Below are 22,637 nucleotides of genomic sequence, written 5' to 3'. Positions count from 1 at the left end.
TGCCCCCGGCCTGTCTTATCCTGGACTTGCACTGAGCTTTAAACTCAAAGTACACTTTTTTTCTCTTCTTTTTTGGCCGCACCGCACGACTTGTGGGACCTTAGTTCCCCGACCAGGGATCAAACCCGGCTCCCCGGCAGTGGAAGCCCAGAGTCCTAACCACTGAACCACCAGGGAATTCCCAAAATGTACTTTCAATATTCAGAAGTCGGCCAGTCTTTCTAGTCATCAAGTTGTGCTACTCTCCACACCTGCTGAGCTGGGCCACAGGAAACTTTAAACAGGTCTGACTTCCCGATCACGACTCATACACGTCAGTGCTTTCCACACGATCTACAGAGTACAGACATGTGAGAATTATGCAAAGCAACAAGACTAAGGCTTAATTATAAGTTACAGAGAAGACCCAAGGGTTCTGGGAGAAAAAATGGTGAGAGGGGAGGAATCCACTGTAGGCAGTAGGAGGGATCCCGCCTGCTCCATCGCTGGAGGGGACAGGACAGGACAAGGACCTCTTACAGACAACAGCCTCAAACTACCCACCTTAGGGGAAAACTGCAGAATACGGGATGGGAATGCTGTTTCTCTGGGTGCCCAGTTTGTTCCAGGATCACAGAGGTCAGGCCTATATGTGTATATCACATTGAAATGGGGCCCATACGACGTCCAGCCTGGGAGGAAGGAAGACACTGACTACTTCTCCAGGAAGCTATTCAGTCAGGCCAGCATTCGCCTCTTAGACCCCAAGGGAGTGCCTGGATCCCGACGTGGAGGAAAATGACTTGGTTGCCCCAGTGGTTTTGTGTCCCACCCTGGACAGGCGGTAAGGGAGCCATAACAGCAAGGTTGCTCATCCCTGTGCCTACTGCAGAGACAGGGCTCCTAGGGGTTGAGACAGGGATGGACGTGCCCCTAAAGGCAGCTTTGCTGGCAGTGGTACTGGGCCCTTGGCTGGAAGGATGGCGGCTCTACTGGGGCATGCCCCTGGGAATGTGACTTAAGATAGGGGCAGTAGTGCCTCCAAACACAGGGCTATTCTTAGTGCTGGGTCCTGGGGTCACCTTGGGGTGCTCTGACAAGGGGGACCCAGGTATTCAGTCCCAGACTTCCCCCATAGCAGTGTGTTGTAGTCAGCAACCCTCCACCCCTCGCCTTGTGTCTGCTATAATGCTGAGTGCTCCAAAGGGGCAGCTTAGATCTGGGGTAAAGCCCATAGGTGCTACTGAAACCCTGAACCTGAAGGGAGCCGGGCTTGTGCTGCCAAACTCCCGGCAGGTGCTGGCCCCCCGTGCCTGGGTGGGGCTGAGGGGCAGAGTCTGCCCAGGTAATTGCCCATAGAGCACTTGGGGAAGTCAGCCCTTGGATAGAGAGAGCTAGGCTTCAAGCACTCTTCTTCCGCCGTCAACCTCCAAAGCTCACACTGTCTGGCCTGCTTCTGGGACACAGCTTGGGAATGTGTGAGTCAAGAATGGGCGTGGGTTCACGGAACCCGCTGGCGCAAAAGTCCTGGAGGGATGGCTTGTGTGCAGAGGACGCGCAAGGACCTGAGGCAGCACAGGTGCAGATTCACCTCGGACCCTCTGGCGCTTCCCAGTCCTGGGGTCTGAGGGTTGGAGGTTTTGCCTTGAGGCTGATGAGGTTATTGGCAGGGCAGTGGCCCCTTCTCCCCTAGCTGGGAGAGCTGTCGGGGAACTAACTGTACAGGACATAGTCCCTGGTCCCCACCCAGCAGAGGGGGAACTCTGGAAAGCAGGGTTCCTGGTTCAGCAGCTCCTACACAAGGTGGCAGCTTTGGGATCAGCAGCTGTGTGTCCTCCTGCCCTTTCCCTCGGTGCCCATACCACCCATATCCTGTTCCAGGGGGCAGCTGAAGTGGCATCCAGGGCAGTTTGGGAGGGACATATATATTTCCCAGTGTCTGTGGGAGGGTAGGAGCCTGACTTTGATGGTTACCAAATAGCACACACAGATGTCCTAATCACAGAGAAAAACCATTGCAAACTCAGGAATAACTCAATGTGCTGGACACACCCATGGATCAACCTCACCTCACACTTAAAACTCTCCACCTCCTGCCTTTGTGTTCAGAGAAGCTGAGCTCAGACTGAGTTCTGGTCTCTCTTATTGCAGTAGTCTTGAATAACATCTTCCTTGCCTTTTTAACATTCTTGGGTGAATTTTTGTTTTGACAGAAGTAAAATGTAAGCCTTACAGCAATATAGATTCTTTTACTCTTTGTTTTTTTTTTGCAGTACGCGGGCCTCTCCCTGTTGTGGCCTCTCCCGTCGCGGAGCACTGACTCCGGATGCGCAGGCGCAGCGGCCATGGCTCACGGGCCCAGCCCCTCCGCGGCATGTGGGATCTTCCCGGACCGGGGCACGAACCCGTGTCCCCTGCATCGGCAGGCGGACTCTCAACCACTGCGCCACCAGGGAAGCTCTCACTCTTTGTTTTCTATGTTATAGTTGTTGTATTACATCAACACGAATTGAACCCCACCCTCTGAGATTCTCGTATAATTTTTTAATTCAGAAGTCATATGTATATTAAAAGAATTTAAGAAGAGAAAAAAAATAGACTATCTCGTTTATCCAGATACTACCGCTTCTGTTGCTCTTCCTTTATCCCTGAAGTTCCAACTTCACAAACTCTTGTGTCATTTCACTTCAGCCTGAAGAAATTGCTTTCACATCATTTTATATTTAGTTAATCATCAGATATGATTAACGCTTCTAGTTTTCTTTCATGTTCATCAGCCTTTGTTTTGCCTTCAGTGGTAAGGATATCTTTGCCGCATATAATGTCCTGGGTTGGTAGTTTTTTCTTTCACTACTTTAAAGATATTATTCCAATCTTTCCTGGCCTCTGTTTTCTGATAAGAAATTACAGGCTTCTGAATTGATATTCTTTTATGTATAATGTGTCATTTTTCTCTGACTGCTTTCAAGATTTTTTTCTTCACCTTTGGTTTTTAGCAGATTGACTATGTGTTTGAGTGAAGGTTTTCTGAGCTTCCTAGATCTCTGTTTTACATAATTGTGAAGTTTTTGTTTGCCATTTTCCCCTCATATATTTTCTTCTGCACTAACTTCCTTCCTCCAGGAACTCCAGTGGAATGGAAATTATAACTTATTTTCTAAATGAATTAGAGTCGATTTATAGTGTTGCATCAGTTTCCGGTGTACAGCATAGTGATTCAAGTTTGGGTTAGTTTTTCTTTTTGCAGATTATATTCAATTATAGGTTATTACAAGATATTGGGTATTAATTCCCTGTGCTATACAGTAAATCCTTGTTTTTCATCTATTTTACATATAGTAGTTTGTATCTGTTAATCCCATTACTCCTAATTAGTTCTTCCCCCTGGCTTTCATAACCATAAGTTTGTTTTCCATGTCTGTAAGTCTGTTTCTGTTTTGTATATAGATTCATTTGTATTATTTTTTTAGATTCCATGTATAAGTGATATCATATAGAATCTGTCTTTGTCTGACTTATTTCATTAAGCATAATATTCTCTAGGTCCATCCATGTTGCCGCAAATGGTAATATTCATTCTTTTTTGTAGCTTTATATATATTTATGTATGCCATATACATTTATTTATTTTATTTTTATTTTTGGCTGCATTGGGTCTTTGTTGCTGCATGTGGGCTTTCTCTCGTTGTGGAGAGCAGGGTCCACTCTTCATTGCAGTGCGTGGGCCTCTCACTGCGGTGGCTTCTCCCGTTGCAGAGCACGGGCTCCAGGCGCGCAGGCTTCAGTAGTTGCGGGATGTGGGCTCAGTAGTTGTGGCTCACAGGCTCTAGAGCACAGGCTCAGTAGTTGTGGCGCAGGGGCTTGGTTGCTCCGCGGCATGTGGGATCTTCCCGGACCAGGGATCGAATCCATGTCTCCTGCATTGGCAGGTGGATTCTTAACCACTGTGCCACCAGGGAAGTCCCTGCAGTGTTTTTATAGATTCCTGTCTCCATGAGCACCTCCAGGGTGGGCACCAGACACAAACCAGGTTATTCAAAGCCCTTCCCTGGGATTTCTGAATCTGGGTCCAAACAGAGCCTGATCCCAGTCCCTCTCGGGTGGCAGAAGGTCAAGAGAACGAAACCCATGAGCAGTTAAAAGCCTGTTCTTTGCTATATGGAAGAAGGCAGGCGGGAACAAGAGAGCAGAGTTGATATAAAGAAACAAGCAGAGGGGGACTTCCCTGGCGGTGCAGGGGTTAAGAATCCGCCTGCCAACAATGCAAGGGACATAGGTTCGAGCCCTGGTCCAGGAAGATCCCACATGCTGCGGAGCAACTAAGCCCATGCACCACAACTACTGAGCCTGTGCTCTAGAGCCCACGAGCCACAACTACTGAGCCCGTGTGTCCCAACTACTGAAGCCTGCACGCCTAGAGCCCATACTCCGCAACAAGAGAGGCCACTGCAATGAGAAGCCTGCGCACCACAACAGAGTAGCCCCCACTCGCCGCAAATAGAGAAAGCCTGTGCACAGCAACGAAGACCCAACGCAGCCAAAAATAAATTTATATTTAAAAAAAAAAAAAAGCAGAGGGACTTCCCTGGTGGTCCAGTGGCTAAGACTTCACGCTCCCAATGCAGGGGGCCCAAGTTTGATCCCTGGTCAGAGAACTAGATCCCACATGCTGAAACTGAGTGTTTGCATGCCGCAGCTAAGACCCGGCGCAGCCAAATAAATAAATATTGAAAAAGAAAAGAAAGAAACAAGCAGAGACCAAGAGGAGACTCATGGCATGTGTTCCTGCTCTTCCTGAGGCTTGGAAGTTCAATTTCATTTCAATGAAGCCATTACCCTATTAAGAAGTCCCCCTTTTTGTACTTTTGTTGGGTTTCTAGCACTTGTAGTAGCTTTGTATGGACAGCCTTAGGGCTTTCAAGACGACTGACTACATTCATCCGCCTGGTCCTTCAACCTGCCACTCTCCAAAATGACTATTTCATACCTTGTCTTCTCTCAGACCTCCCTCTCTGGTAAATCACCTGTTCATTGCAATAGCACTGTCAAGTTTATGAAATGTTCCGTATAAAGCTTGGAGACATGGATACGTGCTGACACGAACACACACTGTGGATAAAGCAGAGTGAGGCCCGCTAGTCACAGTGATATCTGTATTAAAAGGAACCCAGAGACACTTGTCTTGGCAGAACCAAGCCTAGGAGCCTACAGGGCTGCCCTCTGTGTCCCCGTACTCTGCCTGCCTTCTTCTTCTTCTTCTTTTTAATAAATTTATTTATTTGTTTATTTATTTGAAGAGTAGAGCGTACAATGAAGAGTAGCCCCCGCTTGCTGCAACTAGAGAAAGCCCATGTGCACAGCAACAAAGACCCAACGCAACCAAAAATAAATTAATTAATTAATTAAAACAAAAATTGGGAACTGAAAGCCAGAGTGAAGTTCCAAGTGACACGACAGCAATCTTGGCTGGGGTGAGAGAGGTGGCATGAGGTCTGATTAGCTAGACGCTTCAGGTTAGCCTCCAGGTGGGCTGGCCCCCTCCATAAAACCAGGAACTTGAAAGACTGTCACGTCAGTAAAAGATAGGCTCTGCCCAGAGGCCCAGGAAGACAAGGATGCTTGTCATTATTCATGGCTCCAGGTTAAAAAAAAAAGTCTCATCTGAGGCATCAAAACCTGAAACTTGTGCCACATGTGGGTTTGAATTCAGATTTACACTGCACGTTCCATGTTGTAGGAATCCCTAAGCTGAGAAATTATTGGAAGAAGTATTCCCAGGCTATTGATACTACAGGCCTGGGAGAAGTGCAGACCCCTCTGTTAGAAACACTCCTACAAACAAACGCAGACACATTTCCATAGTAAAAGCAATCCGCATTAACGATCAAAATAATTACAAAACAAATGGAGAACAAGAACTTGAGATAACCAGTCTGAAAGAGAATATAAATTAAATATGTCTTAAGTTATGAAAGAAGAAATAGAAACCATGATGAAAGAACAAGACACTATGGAAAAAAGAACACTCTGATTTGGACCCGAGTTGAAATACATGAAATAGAAAACTATAGTCAAATAAGAATCAGTGGACAGGGCTGGGGAGGGTGGGAATAGGGGAGGGGAAGTGACTGATAATGGTACAAGCTTCTCTTTGAAATAATGGAATGTTCTACACTTAGACTGTTGTGATGGCTTCACAGTTCTGTGAATATACTAAAGACCATTAATTTGTAAACTCTAAATGAGTGAACTTTAATGGTATGTAAATTATACTTCAGAAAAGCTGTTAAAAAAAAACCTCTGTGGGTAATTCCCTGGCTGGACGGTCCAGTGCCCCAGGCAACTGTTTGAGGAACCAAGATCCCAGAAGCTGGTTGAGGAACTGCATGGCACAGCCAAAAAAAAAAAAAAAATCAAGAGGGAGAGAGGAGGGAGCATGGAAAGAAGGTGCAGTTAAAGTGGCAACAACTGAGAACTGCCCCAAATCACAGAGGACATGAATCCACAGGCAGAAGCAACACAATTCCCAAAGAGAGTAAATAAAACTGAATCCATTCCTAGACAACTTGTAGTTAAATTATAAAACGCAAAAAACAAGAAAGCAATCATGAAAGCAATTAGAAAAACAGATTATTTACAAAGGAACATTAAGACTGTCAGAAATCTTACCAGAAACAAATAGCATCCTCAAAGTACTCTGGAAAGTCAGTGTCTATGTAGAATATGAAATTCTACAACTACTACTCAAAATCAGGGTGAAGGACACATTTGGCCAAAGAAAGGCTGAGAATGTTTACTCTCGTACTCTTATTCAAAAACTACCAAAGGAGCAGCTTTGTGAAAAATAAAACTGAACCCAGGAGGAAGGGGAGATGCATAGATGCAACAATGAGCACATAAGTTGGTAAAAATGTGGATAATGGGAAAAGAATGTGAAAAAAGAATAGATACATATGTATGTATAACTGAATCACTTTGCTATATACCTGAAACTAACACAACGTTGTTAATCAACTATACTACAGTAAAATTAAAAGTTATTTTCTGAAAAAAAAAAGCTTTCATTTTCCAGTGGGATTGCCCTAGCAAGTTTATCTAAAATCATTTAATCATATACGTATGGGTCTCTTGTGGATTCTATTCTGTTCCACTGATCTATTTCTCTACCCTTTACCCATTTCACTTTGTCTTGAGACTATAACCTTATAATAAATTTTAAAATCAGAAAAAAAAAGTGGATAAATCTCTGCATTGACTGTAAAACTGTGTGTGTGTGTGTGTGTGTGTGTGTGTGTGTGTGTGTGTGTGTGTGTGTGTGTTGGGGGTAATTAAAAACAGAGTCAAACTAAAGTCCTGGACAAAAAAAAAACACTACAGCATAAAGAGAGGTGGGAGTGGGTGCTCAGGGGTGATTTTGTTGGTCCTTTATTTTTTAATTTTTATTTATTTTTAGTTTTGGCTGCATTGGGTGTTTGTTGCTGTGTGTGGGCTTTCTCTAGTTGCAGCGAGTGGGGGCTGCTCTTCGTTGCGGTGCGTGGCTTCTCATGTTGCGGAGCATGAGCTCTAGGCGCTCAGCCTTCAGTAGTTGCAGCACCCGGGCTCAGTAGTTGTGGCTCGCAGGCTCTAGAGCACAGGCTCAGTAGTTCTGGCACATGGGCTTAGTTGCTCTGTGGCATGTGGGATATTCCCGGACCAGGGAGTGAACTCATGTTCCCTGCATTGGCAGGCAGATTCTTAACCACTGCGCCACCAGGGAAGACCTGATTTTGCGGTCCTTGTATTACTCAGGAGTGTAAAGACTTTAAGCATGAAGTATGTTTTTATTTGTCCCACTGAGGCGGCACTCTGAAAGCTGGCATTCTTTGTCTCTGTATCCTCATGTGTACAGAATAGCAAGTGACACAAAGAAGTTGCTCACTACATGTAAATAGAGGGCATTCTTTTGTACATTTTTTTCTTATAAATTTATTTTATTTATTTATTTTTGGCTGCATTGGGTCTTTGTTGCTGCACACAGGCTTTCTCTAGTTGCGGTGAGTGGTGGCTTCTCTTGTTGCGGAGCACGGGGTTCAGTAGTTGTGGCTCACAGGCTCGGTAGTTGTGGCTCGTGGGCTCTAGAGTGTAGCCTCAGTAGTTGTGGCACACGGGCGTAGTTGCTCCGCGGCATGTGGGATCTTCCCAGACCAGGGCTTGAACCCGTGTCCCCTGCATTGGCAGGCGGATTCTTAACCACTGCGCCACCAGGGAAGCCCCTTTTGTACATTTTTAATGAGAAAAACATCACCTCATTTTAGATACCTTTGAAAACTAATTAGGGTGAACGTTTCCCCATTAATTTGGTAATTGGTAATTTAGATACTTTTGAAAACTAATTAGGGTGAACGTTTCCCCATTAATTTGGTAATTGGTAATTTGGTATGCTTTATCCTTTTTGAAATTGGGGTCCTAAGATTTTACAATTTATTTTTAAAAGCTCTTTATAAACATCTTCACCCTTTGCTCGTCTTCTCTGCTATAAATTTTCTCTCAATTGCCTTTCTAGTGATTTTACACAATTTAAAATTATGTAATCAAGTCTTTTTTATTTCTTCTATCATTAAGTATAGAAAGTATTGCTTGTCAAATATCTTCTAATTTCAATTGCCTTTGAATATGGAGAACTGTTAAGTTCCCTATTAACAAGGGGAATGTATTTAGGACACATGCAGACACGGGCTGGTGTTGATATGGCTCAGGAGGTAGAGGTTAGTCTGAATTTAAAAGGACATCAGTCTGTGAATCCGGGAGTAACCTGTGCCTGGACCATATTTATTAGTAGAATTACAAAATATAAATATCAGAAGCCTTAAAAGGTAATAAACCTTGGAGTTTTGCTTTTTTAAATTCAACGTACAAGTTATCAGCCTACTGAAAAGGCAGAATTAATTAGGAAAGAGGTTCTCACCACAAGATGAGGCATTCATCTTTTCACTAGTCCCAAATGTTTCCTTAAAACAGCCTTCATAATTTTGTCCTTGAGCATAAGTACTAAAGAGGCAGATTTTTAAAAAGAGAATTTGTATTATACACAAAAATTGGATTCAGTGATACACAGAAAGTGATATACATCTTTAGACTTCCAAACTCTGGCGACCCCATTTGGATGAATGCTCTCCCATTATTACTGCTCCTCCTGTGAGCACTGTCAGTCTTGCTGTAACGCTCAGTGGTTTGCAGGACATTTGTGTTGGGAGCTAAGAGCTGTGTTGTCCACTACAGTAGCCACTAGCTACATGTGACTATCTAAATTTTTAAATTTAAAACTTAAATAAAATTTACGGTTCATGGGACTTCCCTGGTGGTCAGGTGGTTAAGACTCCCAGCGCAGGGGGCTTGGGTTCGATCCCTGGTCAGGGAACTAGATCCCACAAGCTGCAGCGAAGAGTCCACATGCTGCAACTAAGACCTGGTGAAGCATGCATGCATAAATAAAAGCTGCTTGCAAAGAAGGCTCAAGCACAGCCAGTTCTGTAAATGCCTCTATCCCAACTGAGACAGCTAGAAAGTTGACTGAGTGGAAACTAGCCTATGTGACCAATTCTTTCTGTATTGCTGTCTACTTAAGTTCAGTTCCTCAATCCAGTGACACTAGCCTCAAGTGCTCCAGGGCTACCTGTGGCAGGCAGCCACCGCACTGGACAGTGCAGATAAGGAATATTCCTACCTTGCAGAAAGGGCTTTGTTTTGAATTCTGCTTTTGCAAACGGTGCAGTGAGTCTAACGATGTTTCACAGATGATTAAAGATTTTGCAGGGCCTCCTGTTCACTGGACAGTGAGCTGCTGTCCAGGACTAGACAGAACCCTGACCAGAAGGCACAGACCAGGCTTTGAGTCTGTAACATGGCATGAGGCTGCTTTTACATGTAATCCCCCAGTATGAGTTGTTGTTGTTTTAAACTGCTTCTAGTTGCCTTACTACCTGCCATTTATTAGTGCCTAACTATATGCCGGGCACTTTGCACAGTTTAATACTCCCAGGTGGCTCACAGGTGGGCACCTGGTGGAGGTGGTAGCACCGCCCTGCTCCTGCCACCGAGCACACGTGGCCTGGATTACAGCTCGGGTCTGCCATCCAGGCCTGTTCTTTTTGTTTCATTGCCTGGTGCCAACCATGGAACTGACTCTCTTAAAAGATAATTCTGCAGACTTTGAGTAGGCAGTTGGGTTTGTTTTCATAGTCTGATGCCAGTACCAGTGGGTATGCTACCAATTCCTTGCACTAATTTCTTTTTTTTTTTTTTTGGGCTGTGCCACATGGCTTGTGGGATCTTAGTTCCTTGACCAGGAATCGAACCAGGGACCTCGGCAGTGAAGGCGCAGAGTCCTAACTACTGGACCGCCAGGGAAGTCCCCCTTGCACTAATTTCTACAAAGCAAGCTAACATTTACTGGGGTATAGTGTATGTCAGACACCAATAGGCTCTTTTTAATAATTTTCTCATTCAATCTTTAAAAACATCTGTGGAATAGAAACTATTATCCACATTTTACAATTGAGAACACTGAGTCTCAAAGAAGTAAAGTTGCCCAAGGATGAAAAGATTATTTCCTCAAATGCTTCTTTAATTGAGGTATGAATGACATTTCCTTCAAATAATGATCAAGAATATTGGTGACTCAGAAACCATGTCATTTCAGAAACTGAAAGACTTTATTTAAGAAATTTTATTTTTGCCTTAGTCAGCAGCTGACATAAAACCACCTTGACTTTTAAAGGCAGCTTTGCTCTTTCCCCAGCCTTTTCTCTGGACCATGAATTCACTTGGAGCCAACAAGTGCCTCAAAGAAAAATCACCAAATTGTGAAGAAAACAGGCATATTTCCCTTCAGAAAATTCAGAGCCGCAGTGTTTAGTAATTAAAGTGTTTTCTCCGCAACTAGCCTCAGATGGAGTGAGGCCACTGTAGTGGCTCGGGAAGTGGCAGGCGCCCTCCTCCCACGTCTCCTCCATCCCAGAACACCTGCTGCTAAGCAGGAGGCCAGAGGTTTGGACCCGATGCCCCATATGAGGACACTATGAAGTGCTCACTCCTTCACATCTGGCCCAGGAAGGAAAAATCTGAATGTGGCAGTGACAAAGTAAGTGCTTAAAGACCACTTACTCCAAATCTATGCTGTGCAGCAATCCAAGAAGAAAGGCACAGCACTTGTCCATCTCAAGGCTGTGTGCCCCACAGCACTCAGCAGTTACCCTCAGGTGTAACTACTCTTCGCGGCAGCCTCTTCCCTGTCTCCTGGTTAAGCACAATGACGCCAAGGCGCTATCATCCTCTCTTTAAGAATTTCAAACAACGATACAGGTCTCGTTTAATTGCTCTTTTTGCATTTAGGTGATACTGTTTCCCATACCAGTTTTACATGTTCTAGTATAGCTTCAAAAACTATGAACACACTGAAATTAAAACATGAAATAGTAGGAATCAAAAATAACACAAGGGCCAAAGACCGTGATGTGAGGCGTCCGCAGTGTGGCTTAGATGCACATCACCCCACCTCACCCTTCCCAGAGGCAAGCTCAGGCAGCCACTGCAAAGCCTCTCCAAGGTTATGCTGGCCATCAGCGTCCAACGGTCGAGCCTGAAACAGCAACCTAAACCAAGACCAAGCACTGGGTTGTTCTATCCAAAGGAAGCCCAAGTGTCTTCTGCAATAGATTTTCTGTGCAAGTCAGCCCTGGATCCTGGGCCAGCAGCGCTGTGCTGGGGATGTGATGTGTCCCCCAGCAGCAGTGGTATCTGGAGATCAATACTGAAAGCTGCGCTTGGTCTGGATGTCATCAAGAATCTGCTGTAGCTCCTCATCTTCAAACCGCCCCTCCAGGCTACAAGAAGGAAAACAAAAAAAGTGAGTGTCGCAGAGACAGTGCTCCCCGCCCTCTTCTTTCGTGCGTGCTAATTTTCCAGCACCACTGGCCCACCTCTCCGCTTACCCCTAAACGCTGACACCTTTACATTTCAACTCTTACTTCTTTCCTTTAAAAAACATTATGAAGTATTTCAAACATATAAAAGGTATAGAAAATAAGCTCATTTAAAAAGTTATCCCCACCTGATTCCCTTTTTTTTGCCACACTGTGTGGCCTGCAAGATCTTAGTTCCCCGACCAGGGATTGAACCCAGACCCCCTGCAGTAGAAGCTCGGAGTCCTAACCACTGGACCGCCAGGGAATTCCCTCTCCCCTTGATTCTTTAATAAATATGACAGACACAAATCGATGGCTCTGTGTGTGCTCCCCTATTCCAATTCCTTTTCTTCCTTCCCCAGAAGTAACCATTATCCTAAATTTGGTATTCATCATCCCTACATGTACTTTTATATTAATATTTACTATAGTATATGTAAATGTATCTACAAGCAATATGCAGTACTGGTTTTAAACTATAAGAAATGGCATCGTAGGGCTTCCCTGGTGGCGCAGTGGTTGACAGTCTGCCTGCCGATGCAGGGGACACAGGTTTGTGCCCCGGTCTGGGAAGATCCCACATGCCGCGCAGTGGCTGTGCCCGTGAGCCATGGCCACTGAGCCTGCGCGTCCGGAGCCTGTGCTGCGCAACGGGAGAGGCCACAACAGCGAGAGAGGCCCGCGTACCGCAAAAAAAAAAAAAAAAAAAAGAAATGGCATCGTATTGTATGTATCCTTCTGCAATTTTTTCACTCAAAATTCAATTTGGCATTTGTTGACATTATTCCACATTGTCCTAGTTCACTAGTTTTTTCACTGCTATATAATAAACATTATATGATCATACAATGATTTATTTCTCCAGTCTTGACTGTTGTCCAGTTTTTGCTATCACTAACAATGCAGCAATAAACATTGGACTACATGTCTTCTTTTAAACTACGCATGCGTTGCTTTTAGGACACGTACCCAGGAATGAATTTTGGGGTCATGGGGTATATTCATCTTTAGCTTTACTGGATGTAGCCAAACTGCTCTCCAAAGTGACCATACTAATTTGCACTCCTATCATCAGTATACCAGCGTTTCAGCTGTTTCACATTTTTGCCAACAATCGGTGTGCTATAAAACCATCAATCTCATTACAAAGGCACCCATCCAACGTTGGTGATATCTATCTAGATTTTAAATGCACACAGCTTTTAGACACAGTAATTCTACTTGTAAGAATTTATCCAATACACACAGAGCTTTTCACAACCAGTCCTAACCTTGGGATCAGAGCCTTGGACTCCTCAGCAGTCTCTGGACAAAGGTTGGCTAAACAGGCCAACTCAAACTTATGAAGCTTCTTCTGGAGCAGCAAGCTGATCACAGGGAAGAAAATCAAGACAAAATCAAACAATGATGAACAGGAAAAAGGGCATCAAATGTAGCTAGCAAGGAAGAGGAAAAATAAAGCACTTGCAATCTTCCCATTATGGTTAGGTTTGCTGCAAAATCCCACTTTCAAATCACTTCCTGTTCCTCTTCCTGGAGAACAGGAAGCTACAACGAAATCAGGCAGAGACAGTGAAAGCACACCAAGGCAAAGAATGCTTGCGATGATAACTTCTGAGAAACTGCTATGTACCTCGAGGACTATACAAGCTTTCCCCCGAGAATTTATTCTGTTGCTCTTTGCTCTTCCTACCACTGTTCTTTGCTTCCTTTGTTATTAATTTTATGTCAAACACATGATGTCAGATGTCCCCCATCTACCAGGCACCTTGACGTGAAGAAAATTCTCTTTTAAATGTATCTAAGGGCTTCCCTGGTGGCGCAGTGGTTGAGCGTCCGCCTGCCGATGCAGGGGACACGGGTTCGTGCCCCGGTCCGGGAAGATCCCACATGCCGCGGAGCGGCTGGGCCCGTGAGCCATGGCCGCTGAGCCTGCGCGTCCGGAGCCTGTGCTCCGCAATGGGAGAGGCCGCAACAGTGAGAGGCCCGCATACCGCAAAAAAAAAAAAAAAAAAAAAGTATCTAAAAAATAAACAAATACAAGCATATCTTACTTTGTACAAATCTATGTATAAACCGCATCTTATTTTAAATGTACTTCTAGTTCAAACTGTAAAAAAGAACATCATCAATACAAATCATATCCTGGATTCTCACACATCGACTTCTTAAAACAGAGGTCGTCCATGGTAAATCTGGTTTCAGAGAGGACCTTAATTATCTGTTCAGAAATAAACATTTCCTGTCCTTACCACTTGACTACAAGCCTATTAGTTATTGTTCAAAATTGAGAAAATAAAGACAGAAAAATGAAAGTCACTACCTAAACAAAATCAATGTTACCATATTAGTATGCCATTCCAAACGTCTTTCTATGTTTTAGAATATAAACTCACTCATTCTGTTTTGTAACTTTTCGTCACCTAATAAAGCTATTTTCATTTTGTAAAGAAAATACTGTAAACTTAGTTACACAGGCAGAGGTTCATAATGTAGTGTATGTATTATATGGAGGGATCTGTTGTAAAATGAACACATGTTCATTTATAAAAAATACCAAAAAACCCCCTACAAAACCCCAACATGGGAAAATAACCTGAAATTCTACCCAGAAATAACCAGTGTTAACATTTTCGTGGAGAGTCCACCCGCCCTTTCCATAATTAAAAGCAAATAAACAAACAAAACAAAACAAAACCCCAAAAGGAATTATAACAAATGTTATTCTGTAACTGGCCTTTTTTCACTCAACAATACAGAAGCTGTTTTCCATATTAGTACACACATAACTTTACCTTGAACATGGCATTGCACTGAAAGGTTGTGCCATAAATTTATATCTCAAATTTCCTACTGTTGAACATTTCTGTTGTTTCCAATTATTCATCATTCTAGACATCATTGTAAATGTATACTTCTTTGTGCACTTGATTGATTACTTTGTGCTTTAAAGATAAATTCCTGGAAGCAGAATTATTCAGTCAAAGGATACAATATAACTGGATGGCTTCTTTCTGAGAGACAGTGCCCTAAAAGGGCTTTACCAATATACACTACACTGCCACCAGCAATAAAAGATGGTGCCTGTTTCCCCTACTTGTTACACTAGGTTTCCCATTCTTTGTTTTTTGGCTGCGTCAGGTCTTCGTTGTAGCACGCAGGATCTTCGTGGCAGCGTCTTTCGTTGTGGCACGTGGGCTCTTCATTGCAGCATGTGGGCTTCTCTCTAGCTGTGGCATGCTGGTTTTTCTCTCTAGTTGTGGCGCGCAGGCTCCAGGGCGCGCGGGCTCTATAGTTTGTAGCACGCAGGCTTCTCTCTAGTTGAGGCAAATGGGCTCAGTAGTTGCGGCGTGCGGGCTCAGTAGTTGTGCCGCGCGGGCTTAGCCGCCCCGTGGCATGTGGGATCTTAGTTCCCCGACCAGGGGTCGAACCCGTGTCCCCTGCATTGGAAGGCGGATTCTTTAACACTGGACCACCAGGGAAGTCCCAGGTTTCCCATTCTTTTTAAACCTACTTAGCTATTTTAGCATTTCTTTGATTTCCTAGAAGATGAACATTATTTCATTTGAATTAGATAGTCATTTGAAGTTCTGACATAAATCAAGTCATTAGAGACTAATAAATCCTTTTTTTTTTTTTTTTTTGCGTTATGTGGGCCTCTCACTGTCGTGGCCTCTCCCGTTGTGGAACGCAGGCTCCAGACACGCAGGCTCAGCGGCCATGGCTCACGGGCCCAGCCGCTCCTCGGCATGTGGGATCCTCCCGGACCGGGGCACGAACCCGTGTCCCCTGCATCGGCAGGCGGCCTCCCAACCACTGCGCCACCAGGGAAGCCCCTAAATCCATTTTTATAAACTGGCTGTCATCTCTTGATTATCTGTTAGAGCTCTTAACATTAAGGACATCAATCCTCTTCCCAGTTTATTCATACTTAGATTTTACTTATGGCACTTTATTTAAAGATATTTATGTAAATTCATTTACTTACTCAACTAAGAATTACTTAGTGCCTACAGTGATGAATATAATCAAGTCCTCGCCCTTGCAAAGTTTACAGCCAGCTATAGTCCATCAAGTTTCCCCTCATTTAAAGTCCTGCTAACTACAGCCAAAACTGTATATTCACTCAAGTTATCACATAGCACTTCTATGCATCATAGTTTACATTTAAATCCTTAATTCCTTCAGTAATTATTTTGGTATAAGGTATACAGAGTTACAACTTCATTTAAAAATATTTTCCCAGTAACTTACAGTACCATCTTTGCCATACACTGGACTCATATAAAACATAATAGATTTGGATTTGTATCTGTTCCTGAATTTTCTATTCTGCCCCAATCATCTATCTATTCTCAGGCCAAAGTGTCACTATTTTCATTACTGTCACTTTTTAATGTATTTTAACAGCTTGTAGAGCAAACTCCCCTTCCTTTTTCTTTTTAAAAGTTTTTCTGGGGCTTCCCTGGTGGCGCAGTGGTTAAGAATCCGCCTGCCAATGTAGGGAACATGGGTTCAAGCCCTGGTCCGGGAGGATCCCACATGCCACGGAGCAACTACGCCTGTGAGCCGTAACTACTGAGCCCGTGTTCCACAACTACTGAGCCTGCGTGCCTAGAGCCCAAGAGCCACAACTACTGAGCCCACGCGCCTAGAGCCCACACGCGGCAACAAGAGAAGCCACCGCAACGAGAAGCCCGCGCACCGCAACGAAGGGTAGCCCTTGCTCGCCACGACTAGATAAAGCCTGCGCACAGCAACAAAGACCCAACACAGTCAAAAATAAATAAATAAATAAATAAATAAATTTATTTAAAAAAAAAAGTTTTTCTGACCATTCTTACAAATTTTAGATCTTTGGGGGGGGCATTCGTTAATTAACTTAGTATTATTTATTTTTCACAGCAGAGGATATATTTTTCTTGGCGCCACTTAGGGAGCCTGTGCTGCTCACTGGTAGGATTCAGGTGATTGGTGCCTTCCCTCAGCCACTGTATGTTTATTTATAATGATCTATTACCACCTCATCTTAATTGAATTATACGGCAAATTATACTTTATCAGTGGAATAACAGTAACAGCAACAAAACAAATTACAGATGTTCAAGATGGTATAACAATGAATGCACTGTCATCCAAAATCCTACTTACAAAGTTCCGAGTGTATTTGAGAATATATATCAATTACCTTGAGGCACTAAATGTATACATTAATTTGAGGAGAAATGACATTTTTACAGTATTAAGACCTCTTATTCGTGAACGTTTAAGTCCACCTTCATTTATTCAAGTCATCTTTTTGGTTCAACACTTTGCAGTTTTGTACGTAATCTTTTCCCCATGCATACACCCACACTTTTCAGAACAGGCTATACTTCATATACAGCTTTATCACTTCATTTTCTGCACACCTAAATTATGTGAACATCCTTCAATTTCATTTTCTATCATAATTTTCAATGACAATATAGTAGTCCAGGGCTTCCCTGATGGCGCAGTGGTTGAGAGTCCGCCTGCCGGTGCAGGGGACACGGGTTCGTGCCCCGGTCCAGGAAGATCCCACATGCCGCGGAGCGGCTGGGCCCGTGAGCCATGGCCGCTGAGCCTGCACGTCCGGAGCCTGTGCTCCGCAACGGGAGAGGCCACAACAGTGAGAGGCCCGCGTACCGAAAAGAACAAACAAACAAAAAATATATAGTAGTCCATCAAATGGATTTACCACAATTTATTTAATTACTGTTGAATATTTAGTTTTTTTAAAAACTGTGACTATTATTAATAGCTCTCTGAAGAATATTTGCATATATACATCTTTTTGTCCACTTGCTTTTCCTCAGGACAGTACTTCTCAAACATTTCACCAGAGTAGAGCAAACAAGTACCCACAACCAACTCGGGGGCACAGGCACAAATGACTTTCTGCAACTGCAAGGATTTAAGTCTCATGATTTATTTCAATAATTCAGGGACTTCCCTGGTGGTCCAATGGTTAAGACTCCGAGCTCCCAGTGCAGAGGGCACGGGTTCCATCGATCCCTGGTCGGGAAACTAATATCTCGGATGCCACGTGGTGCAGCCAAAATAAATAATAAAAATAAATAAATACAACTAAAGTATTAGAAAAAAGAGATCATATATATCATTTGTTTTACTTCACAATATACTGGTATCTGTTTGCTTTAATGCAGAAATGTTTTAAACCATACCACCAAGTAACACTGATGACACCCAGTTTATAAAAATGGACTTCTCTAGTGGCTCAAATTATATCAGAACATCAAATGATTATCTAGTTCACATGAGATAATGTTCATCTTCAAAGAAATCAAAGAAATGCTAAAACAGCTCTTGTTTTCCCTGGGGCCTCCTATATACCCCAGCACCTCACTGTTTCCCAGAGCACATCCAACCAATTTGAGAAGCAATGCCTTAGGAAAAAACGCTAAAAGCCGGTCACCTTTTGAATGGTCAAGCAAAGATCCAGAAAGAATGCTCCTGATTTATATTTATTAACATAGCACGATCTCTAGGACACATCAGGGAAATAATAAATAAATAAACCCACTTTATTAAAAAAAAGAAAAAAAGGAAAATAAAACAATGCTGTGTGTTTATGGTGTGTATGCCAATGTATGGAACAAGCTCTGCAGGGCTAACAACAGACTTCTGACAGTAGTCACTCTGCAGGGAGGTAACTGGGATTTGGGGTACAGCAAAAGGTGGCCAAGGAGGGTTTTGACCATATAAGCTATTTCAAAATTTTGACGAAGACATTATTTTACTTACATTAATCGTACAGATAATGCCCACGGGGTGGCGGGGAGGAGCGGGGGAGGCGGCAACAGCATTCTACGTGCAGATGTCTAATAGTCTGGATTAATAAAACTTTCTTTCAGCACTCACCTACGTACACTGGCAATGGTCTCTCTGTTTTTGAAACGACTGAAACGGGCTGTGTAGTTTAAAGTTTTCATGAAGACCTCAGAAAGTTCCTGTTCATCCTCTGCACTCTCATTTTGTTGCTTTCGATGCTCCAGAAGCATATGAACTTCTGAATTTAGAAGTGTCTCAGCTGTTTCAAACTCTATTTGTGAGAAGCATAAATGTCAGCTGAAAGTATTCCTCCAAAAGTCAGCTTCTAAACGTTCCTTTTGCCTTTGAGACTATCAGCAAGTCTCTGTCCCTGCAGAAATCCAGAGGCTTCAATATCCCACAACTGTACAGTATTTTTCAGGTTTTTTTTTTTTTTTTTGCCATGCCGCGTGGCTTGTGGGATCTTAGTTCCCTGACCAGGGATTGAACTCGGGGCCCCCGGCAGTGAGAGCGCCGAGTCCTAGCCACTGGACTGCCAGGGAATTTCTAACTGTACAGCATTTAAAAAACAAATAAACAAACAAAAACCTGAATAAAAAGTACCTAGACAAAACCTAAATATGAAAAACTGGTTTACTTTATCATGAAATTAAGAAAACCATCTCCCTCTTAGTTATTACACCATAAAAAAGAAAACAAACATATATTTCCATTATGCCCAAAACTTCCATGAAGCTATCCTATGGAAGGGAGTATTACACCTTGAGTCTATAAAATACAATACTAGAAGCAACCTATATGTCTGTCAACAGATAAATAGTACTATGGTACAACCATTAAGTACTACCTAGCCCTTTGAAAGAATAGAACAGTTCTACACAATATATCATCAAATTTTTAAAAAGCTGTATGATTTCTATAGCATAATTCTATTTTTGCAAAGAATGAAGTGTATAAGTATATATTTATAAATGAGCACAGTTTGGAAGCATAAGCACTAAACTATTCACGGTCGTTTCCTCTGGGTGAAAAGGTGTGGAATTTCATGTTTTACTGTGGATATAGTAATTTTTTTTAAAAGAAGGGTACTGTTAAGGCTTCCCCCACTTATTTTGTGTTTTCCAGTACCTGTAAGATATGATACTTTAAAATCTTAAGCTTTCTACTTATTTTGGGTTTTTAAATTACAAATTAAGCACATCACATTGCAAAGAGGAAGTTCTCTGATAGCAAAATGTGCTTTACTCCCAGCCATCTGACAAAGATTCTCTCCCTGACCAAACTCCAGGCTCTTTCCTGTCGCCCTCTTCTCCCCAAGGACTCAACTTTGGTCCACAGAAACTCGACGAGGGCTTCCCTGGTGGCTCAGTGGTTAAGAATCCGACTGCCAATGCAGGGGACACGGGTTCGATCCCTGGTCTGGGAAGATCCCACATGCCGCGGAGTAACTAAGCCCGTGTGCCACAGCTCTTGAGCCCACGTGCCACAACTACTGAAGCCCGCGCGCCTAGAGCCCGTGCTCCGCAACAAGAGAAGCCAACGCAATGAGAAGCCCGCGCACCGCAACGAAGAGCAGCCCCCGCTCGCCACAGCTAGAGAAAGCCCACATGCAGCAACGAAGACCCAATGCAGCCAAAAATAAATAAAAATAAAATAAATGTATTTAAAACACTAACAAGATTTCTAATAGCTCCAGGCCGCATCCCTGGGATGACTCTAGCCCTTTACAGTGGTTGTTTATGAAAACTGAAGGCTGCCAAAATAACTGTTCCAGCCAACACTTGAAGACAGGGCCCCTGTGTCCCAGCCCAGAGCGAGGGGTGTGGGAGGGTAGGAGTTAAACGCCAGTTAACAAATCCAAAGGGGTTTCAAATGGACCAACCCCCCGCTTCCCGCTTTTCGTAATTTTTCACTTCCCCGACCCTGAGGCCCCGCTCACTCCGTTCCTTATTCCTTCATTCTCCCTTTAATATGCCCAGTCACCTCTACAGATCGAAGTTTAGATGAGTCCACGCTTGACTCTCTGTCCCACTGCAATAGTATATTACTGATTAAAATCTGTCCTTTCTCCTTTAGTGCCAGCTTTATCTTTGACACATCCCTCCAGCACTTCACAGCTTACCGGATAAAACAAACTACTTAAACAGGAGCAAGAGGCCGCCCAGGGGCAGTGTGGAGTTGGGCGCCGACGGCTCCAGGGCTGCAGGCGTGGACTCCGGCTGGCCCGCTCCCGCGGCACCTTGCCCTGCCGGCCCGCATCCCCCTCCTCCCTGCCCTTCGCCGCTCCTGCCCAGGCCTGCGGCGACCACGCAAGACCACGGGGGCAGTCCGGCAGCCCCAGGCCGCACCTTTGGGAAAGATGAGCTGTGAGGCGTCCTCCTCTACGTCGCCTGCCCGCGGATCACTGCCACCGGCCGCCATCGTCTTGCCGCGCACCGCAGCCCACACCGCCGGAAGCGGAAGCGCTGAGCCGCGGCCAGGAAGGGGCGTGGTCTTGGTGACGGGGCGGGGCTCCATTGTGGATGGGCGGGTCATAGTGGTGGGCGGGGCCTCGGTGGGTGGGCGGGGCCGAGGGACTTGCAGCGTCCTTGCGCTTCCGTTAAGGAAGCAGAGACAGGTCAGAGCCGCGAGGTCGCGGGGGTTCCCGGAGGGCCGAGGGGCATCTTGCGCTGGTCGCTTCCGGAGAAACCGTCCTTCTCTTCTCCAGTACGCCCTTCGCTGCGCGTCGTGGAGACTGGACACTTGACCTTTCTGAGCCTCAGCTAACTCACCGGTGAAGTGTGGATGACGATACCTGCTTCCCAGGGCGTAGGGAAGGATTAGATGAGATGCAGTAACGCGCTGACCGACCCAAGGAACTGTCGTTGATGGGAAGCTGGGTAGGTGACTCCGAAAACATACAGTGTAATTTCTTACAATGCCTTAAGCATTTAAAATGTTTGATTTGTAGTGGGATTTTTCCAGTAATTCTCAACATGTGGATAGTGATATTGAGAGGCCTGTTGGAACATTTGGATGATACTTAGAAAAGTAAGCAGGGGCTTTCCTGGTGGCGCAGTGGTTAAGAATCCGCCTGACAATGCAGGGGACACGGGTTCAATCCCTGGAATCTCTGGTCCGGGAAGATCCCACGTGCCGCGGAGCAACTAAGCCTGTGCGCCACAACTACTGAGCCTGCGCTCTAGAGGCCATGAGCCACAACTACTGAGCCCGCGTGCCACAACTACTGAAGCCCGCGTGCCTAGAGCCCATGCTCCGCAAGAAGAGAAGCCACCGCAGCGAGAAGCCCCGCACACCCGCAACGAAGAGTAGACCCTGCTCGCTGCAACTAGAGAAAGTCCGCCGGCAGCAACGAAGACCCAATGGAGCCATAAATAAATAAATAAATAAATAAATAATTTTTTTAAAAAAGAGGGGCTTCCCTGGTGGCGCAGTGGTTGAGAGTCTGCCTGCCGATGCAGGCGACACGGGTTCGTGCCCTGGTCTGGGAGGATCCCACATGCCGCGGAGCGGCTGGGCCCGTGGGCCATGGCCGCTGAGGCTGTGCGTCCAGAGCCTGTGCTCCGCAACAGGAGAGGCCACAACAGTGAGAGGCCCGCGTACCGCAAAAAAAAAAAGATAAGTAAGCAAATGAAAAAGTTTCCAACCTGAGAGAAAACAGATGGCTGTACAATGAAGGAAATAATCACAGTGCACTACTTGGCTCCGGAGTGAACCACGTTTAGGTATCATGTGAACTCTGTTAACAGTAAATGAATGAGGATATTACCAGACGAGAATATGTACCTGTATTCCTTTGATTTAAAATATAATTTTTACAAAGTTAATTTGCCTTGTATCTGTATTTCCAGAAGAAATGTATCCGGTGAATTAATGGCAGGTTCTATAGTATTGTTAGAGCTT

The 22,637-nt window shown here is 44.4% G+C and overlaps 1 protein-coding gene across 1 annotated transcript; it reads right to left on the bottom strand.

Annotated features, from left to right (window-relative positions):
- Positions 1–10,648: 10,648 nt before the first annotated feature.
- Positions 10,649–21,222, bottom strand: POLR2D (RNA polymerase II subunit D). Its single transcript, XM_004276869.3, has 4 exons — positions 21,083–21,222; positions 18,825–19,005; positions 13,193–13,288; positions 10,649–11,840 (listed from the first exon to the last, which is right to left on the bottom strand). Exons 1-4 carry the CDS (start codon positions 21,153–21,155, stop codon positions 11,762–11,764), a joined length of 429 nt encoding a protein of 142 aa, XP_004276917.1. The 5' UTR covers positions 21,156–21,222; the 3' UTR covers positions 10,649–11,761.
- Positions 21,223–22,637: the final 1,415 nt, after the last annotated feature.

Source organism: Orcinus orca, chromosome 7 (assembly GCF_937001465.1).
Source record: "Orcinus orca chromosome 7, mOrcOrc1.1, whole genome shotgun sequence".
In the NCBI taxonomy this organism is placed as follows: Eukaryota; Metazoa; Chordata; class Mammalia; order Artiodactyla; family Delphinidae; genus Orcinus; species Orcinus orca.
This window is presented reverse-complemented; position numbering and strand designations above follow the sequence as displayed.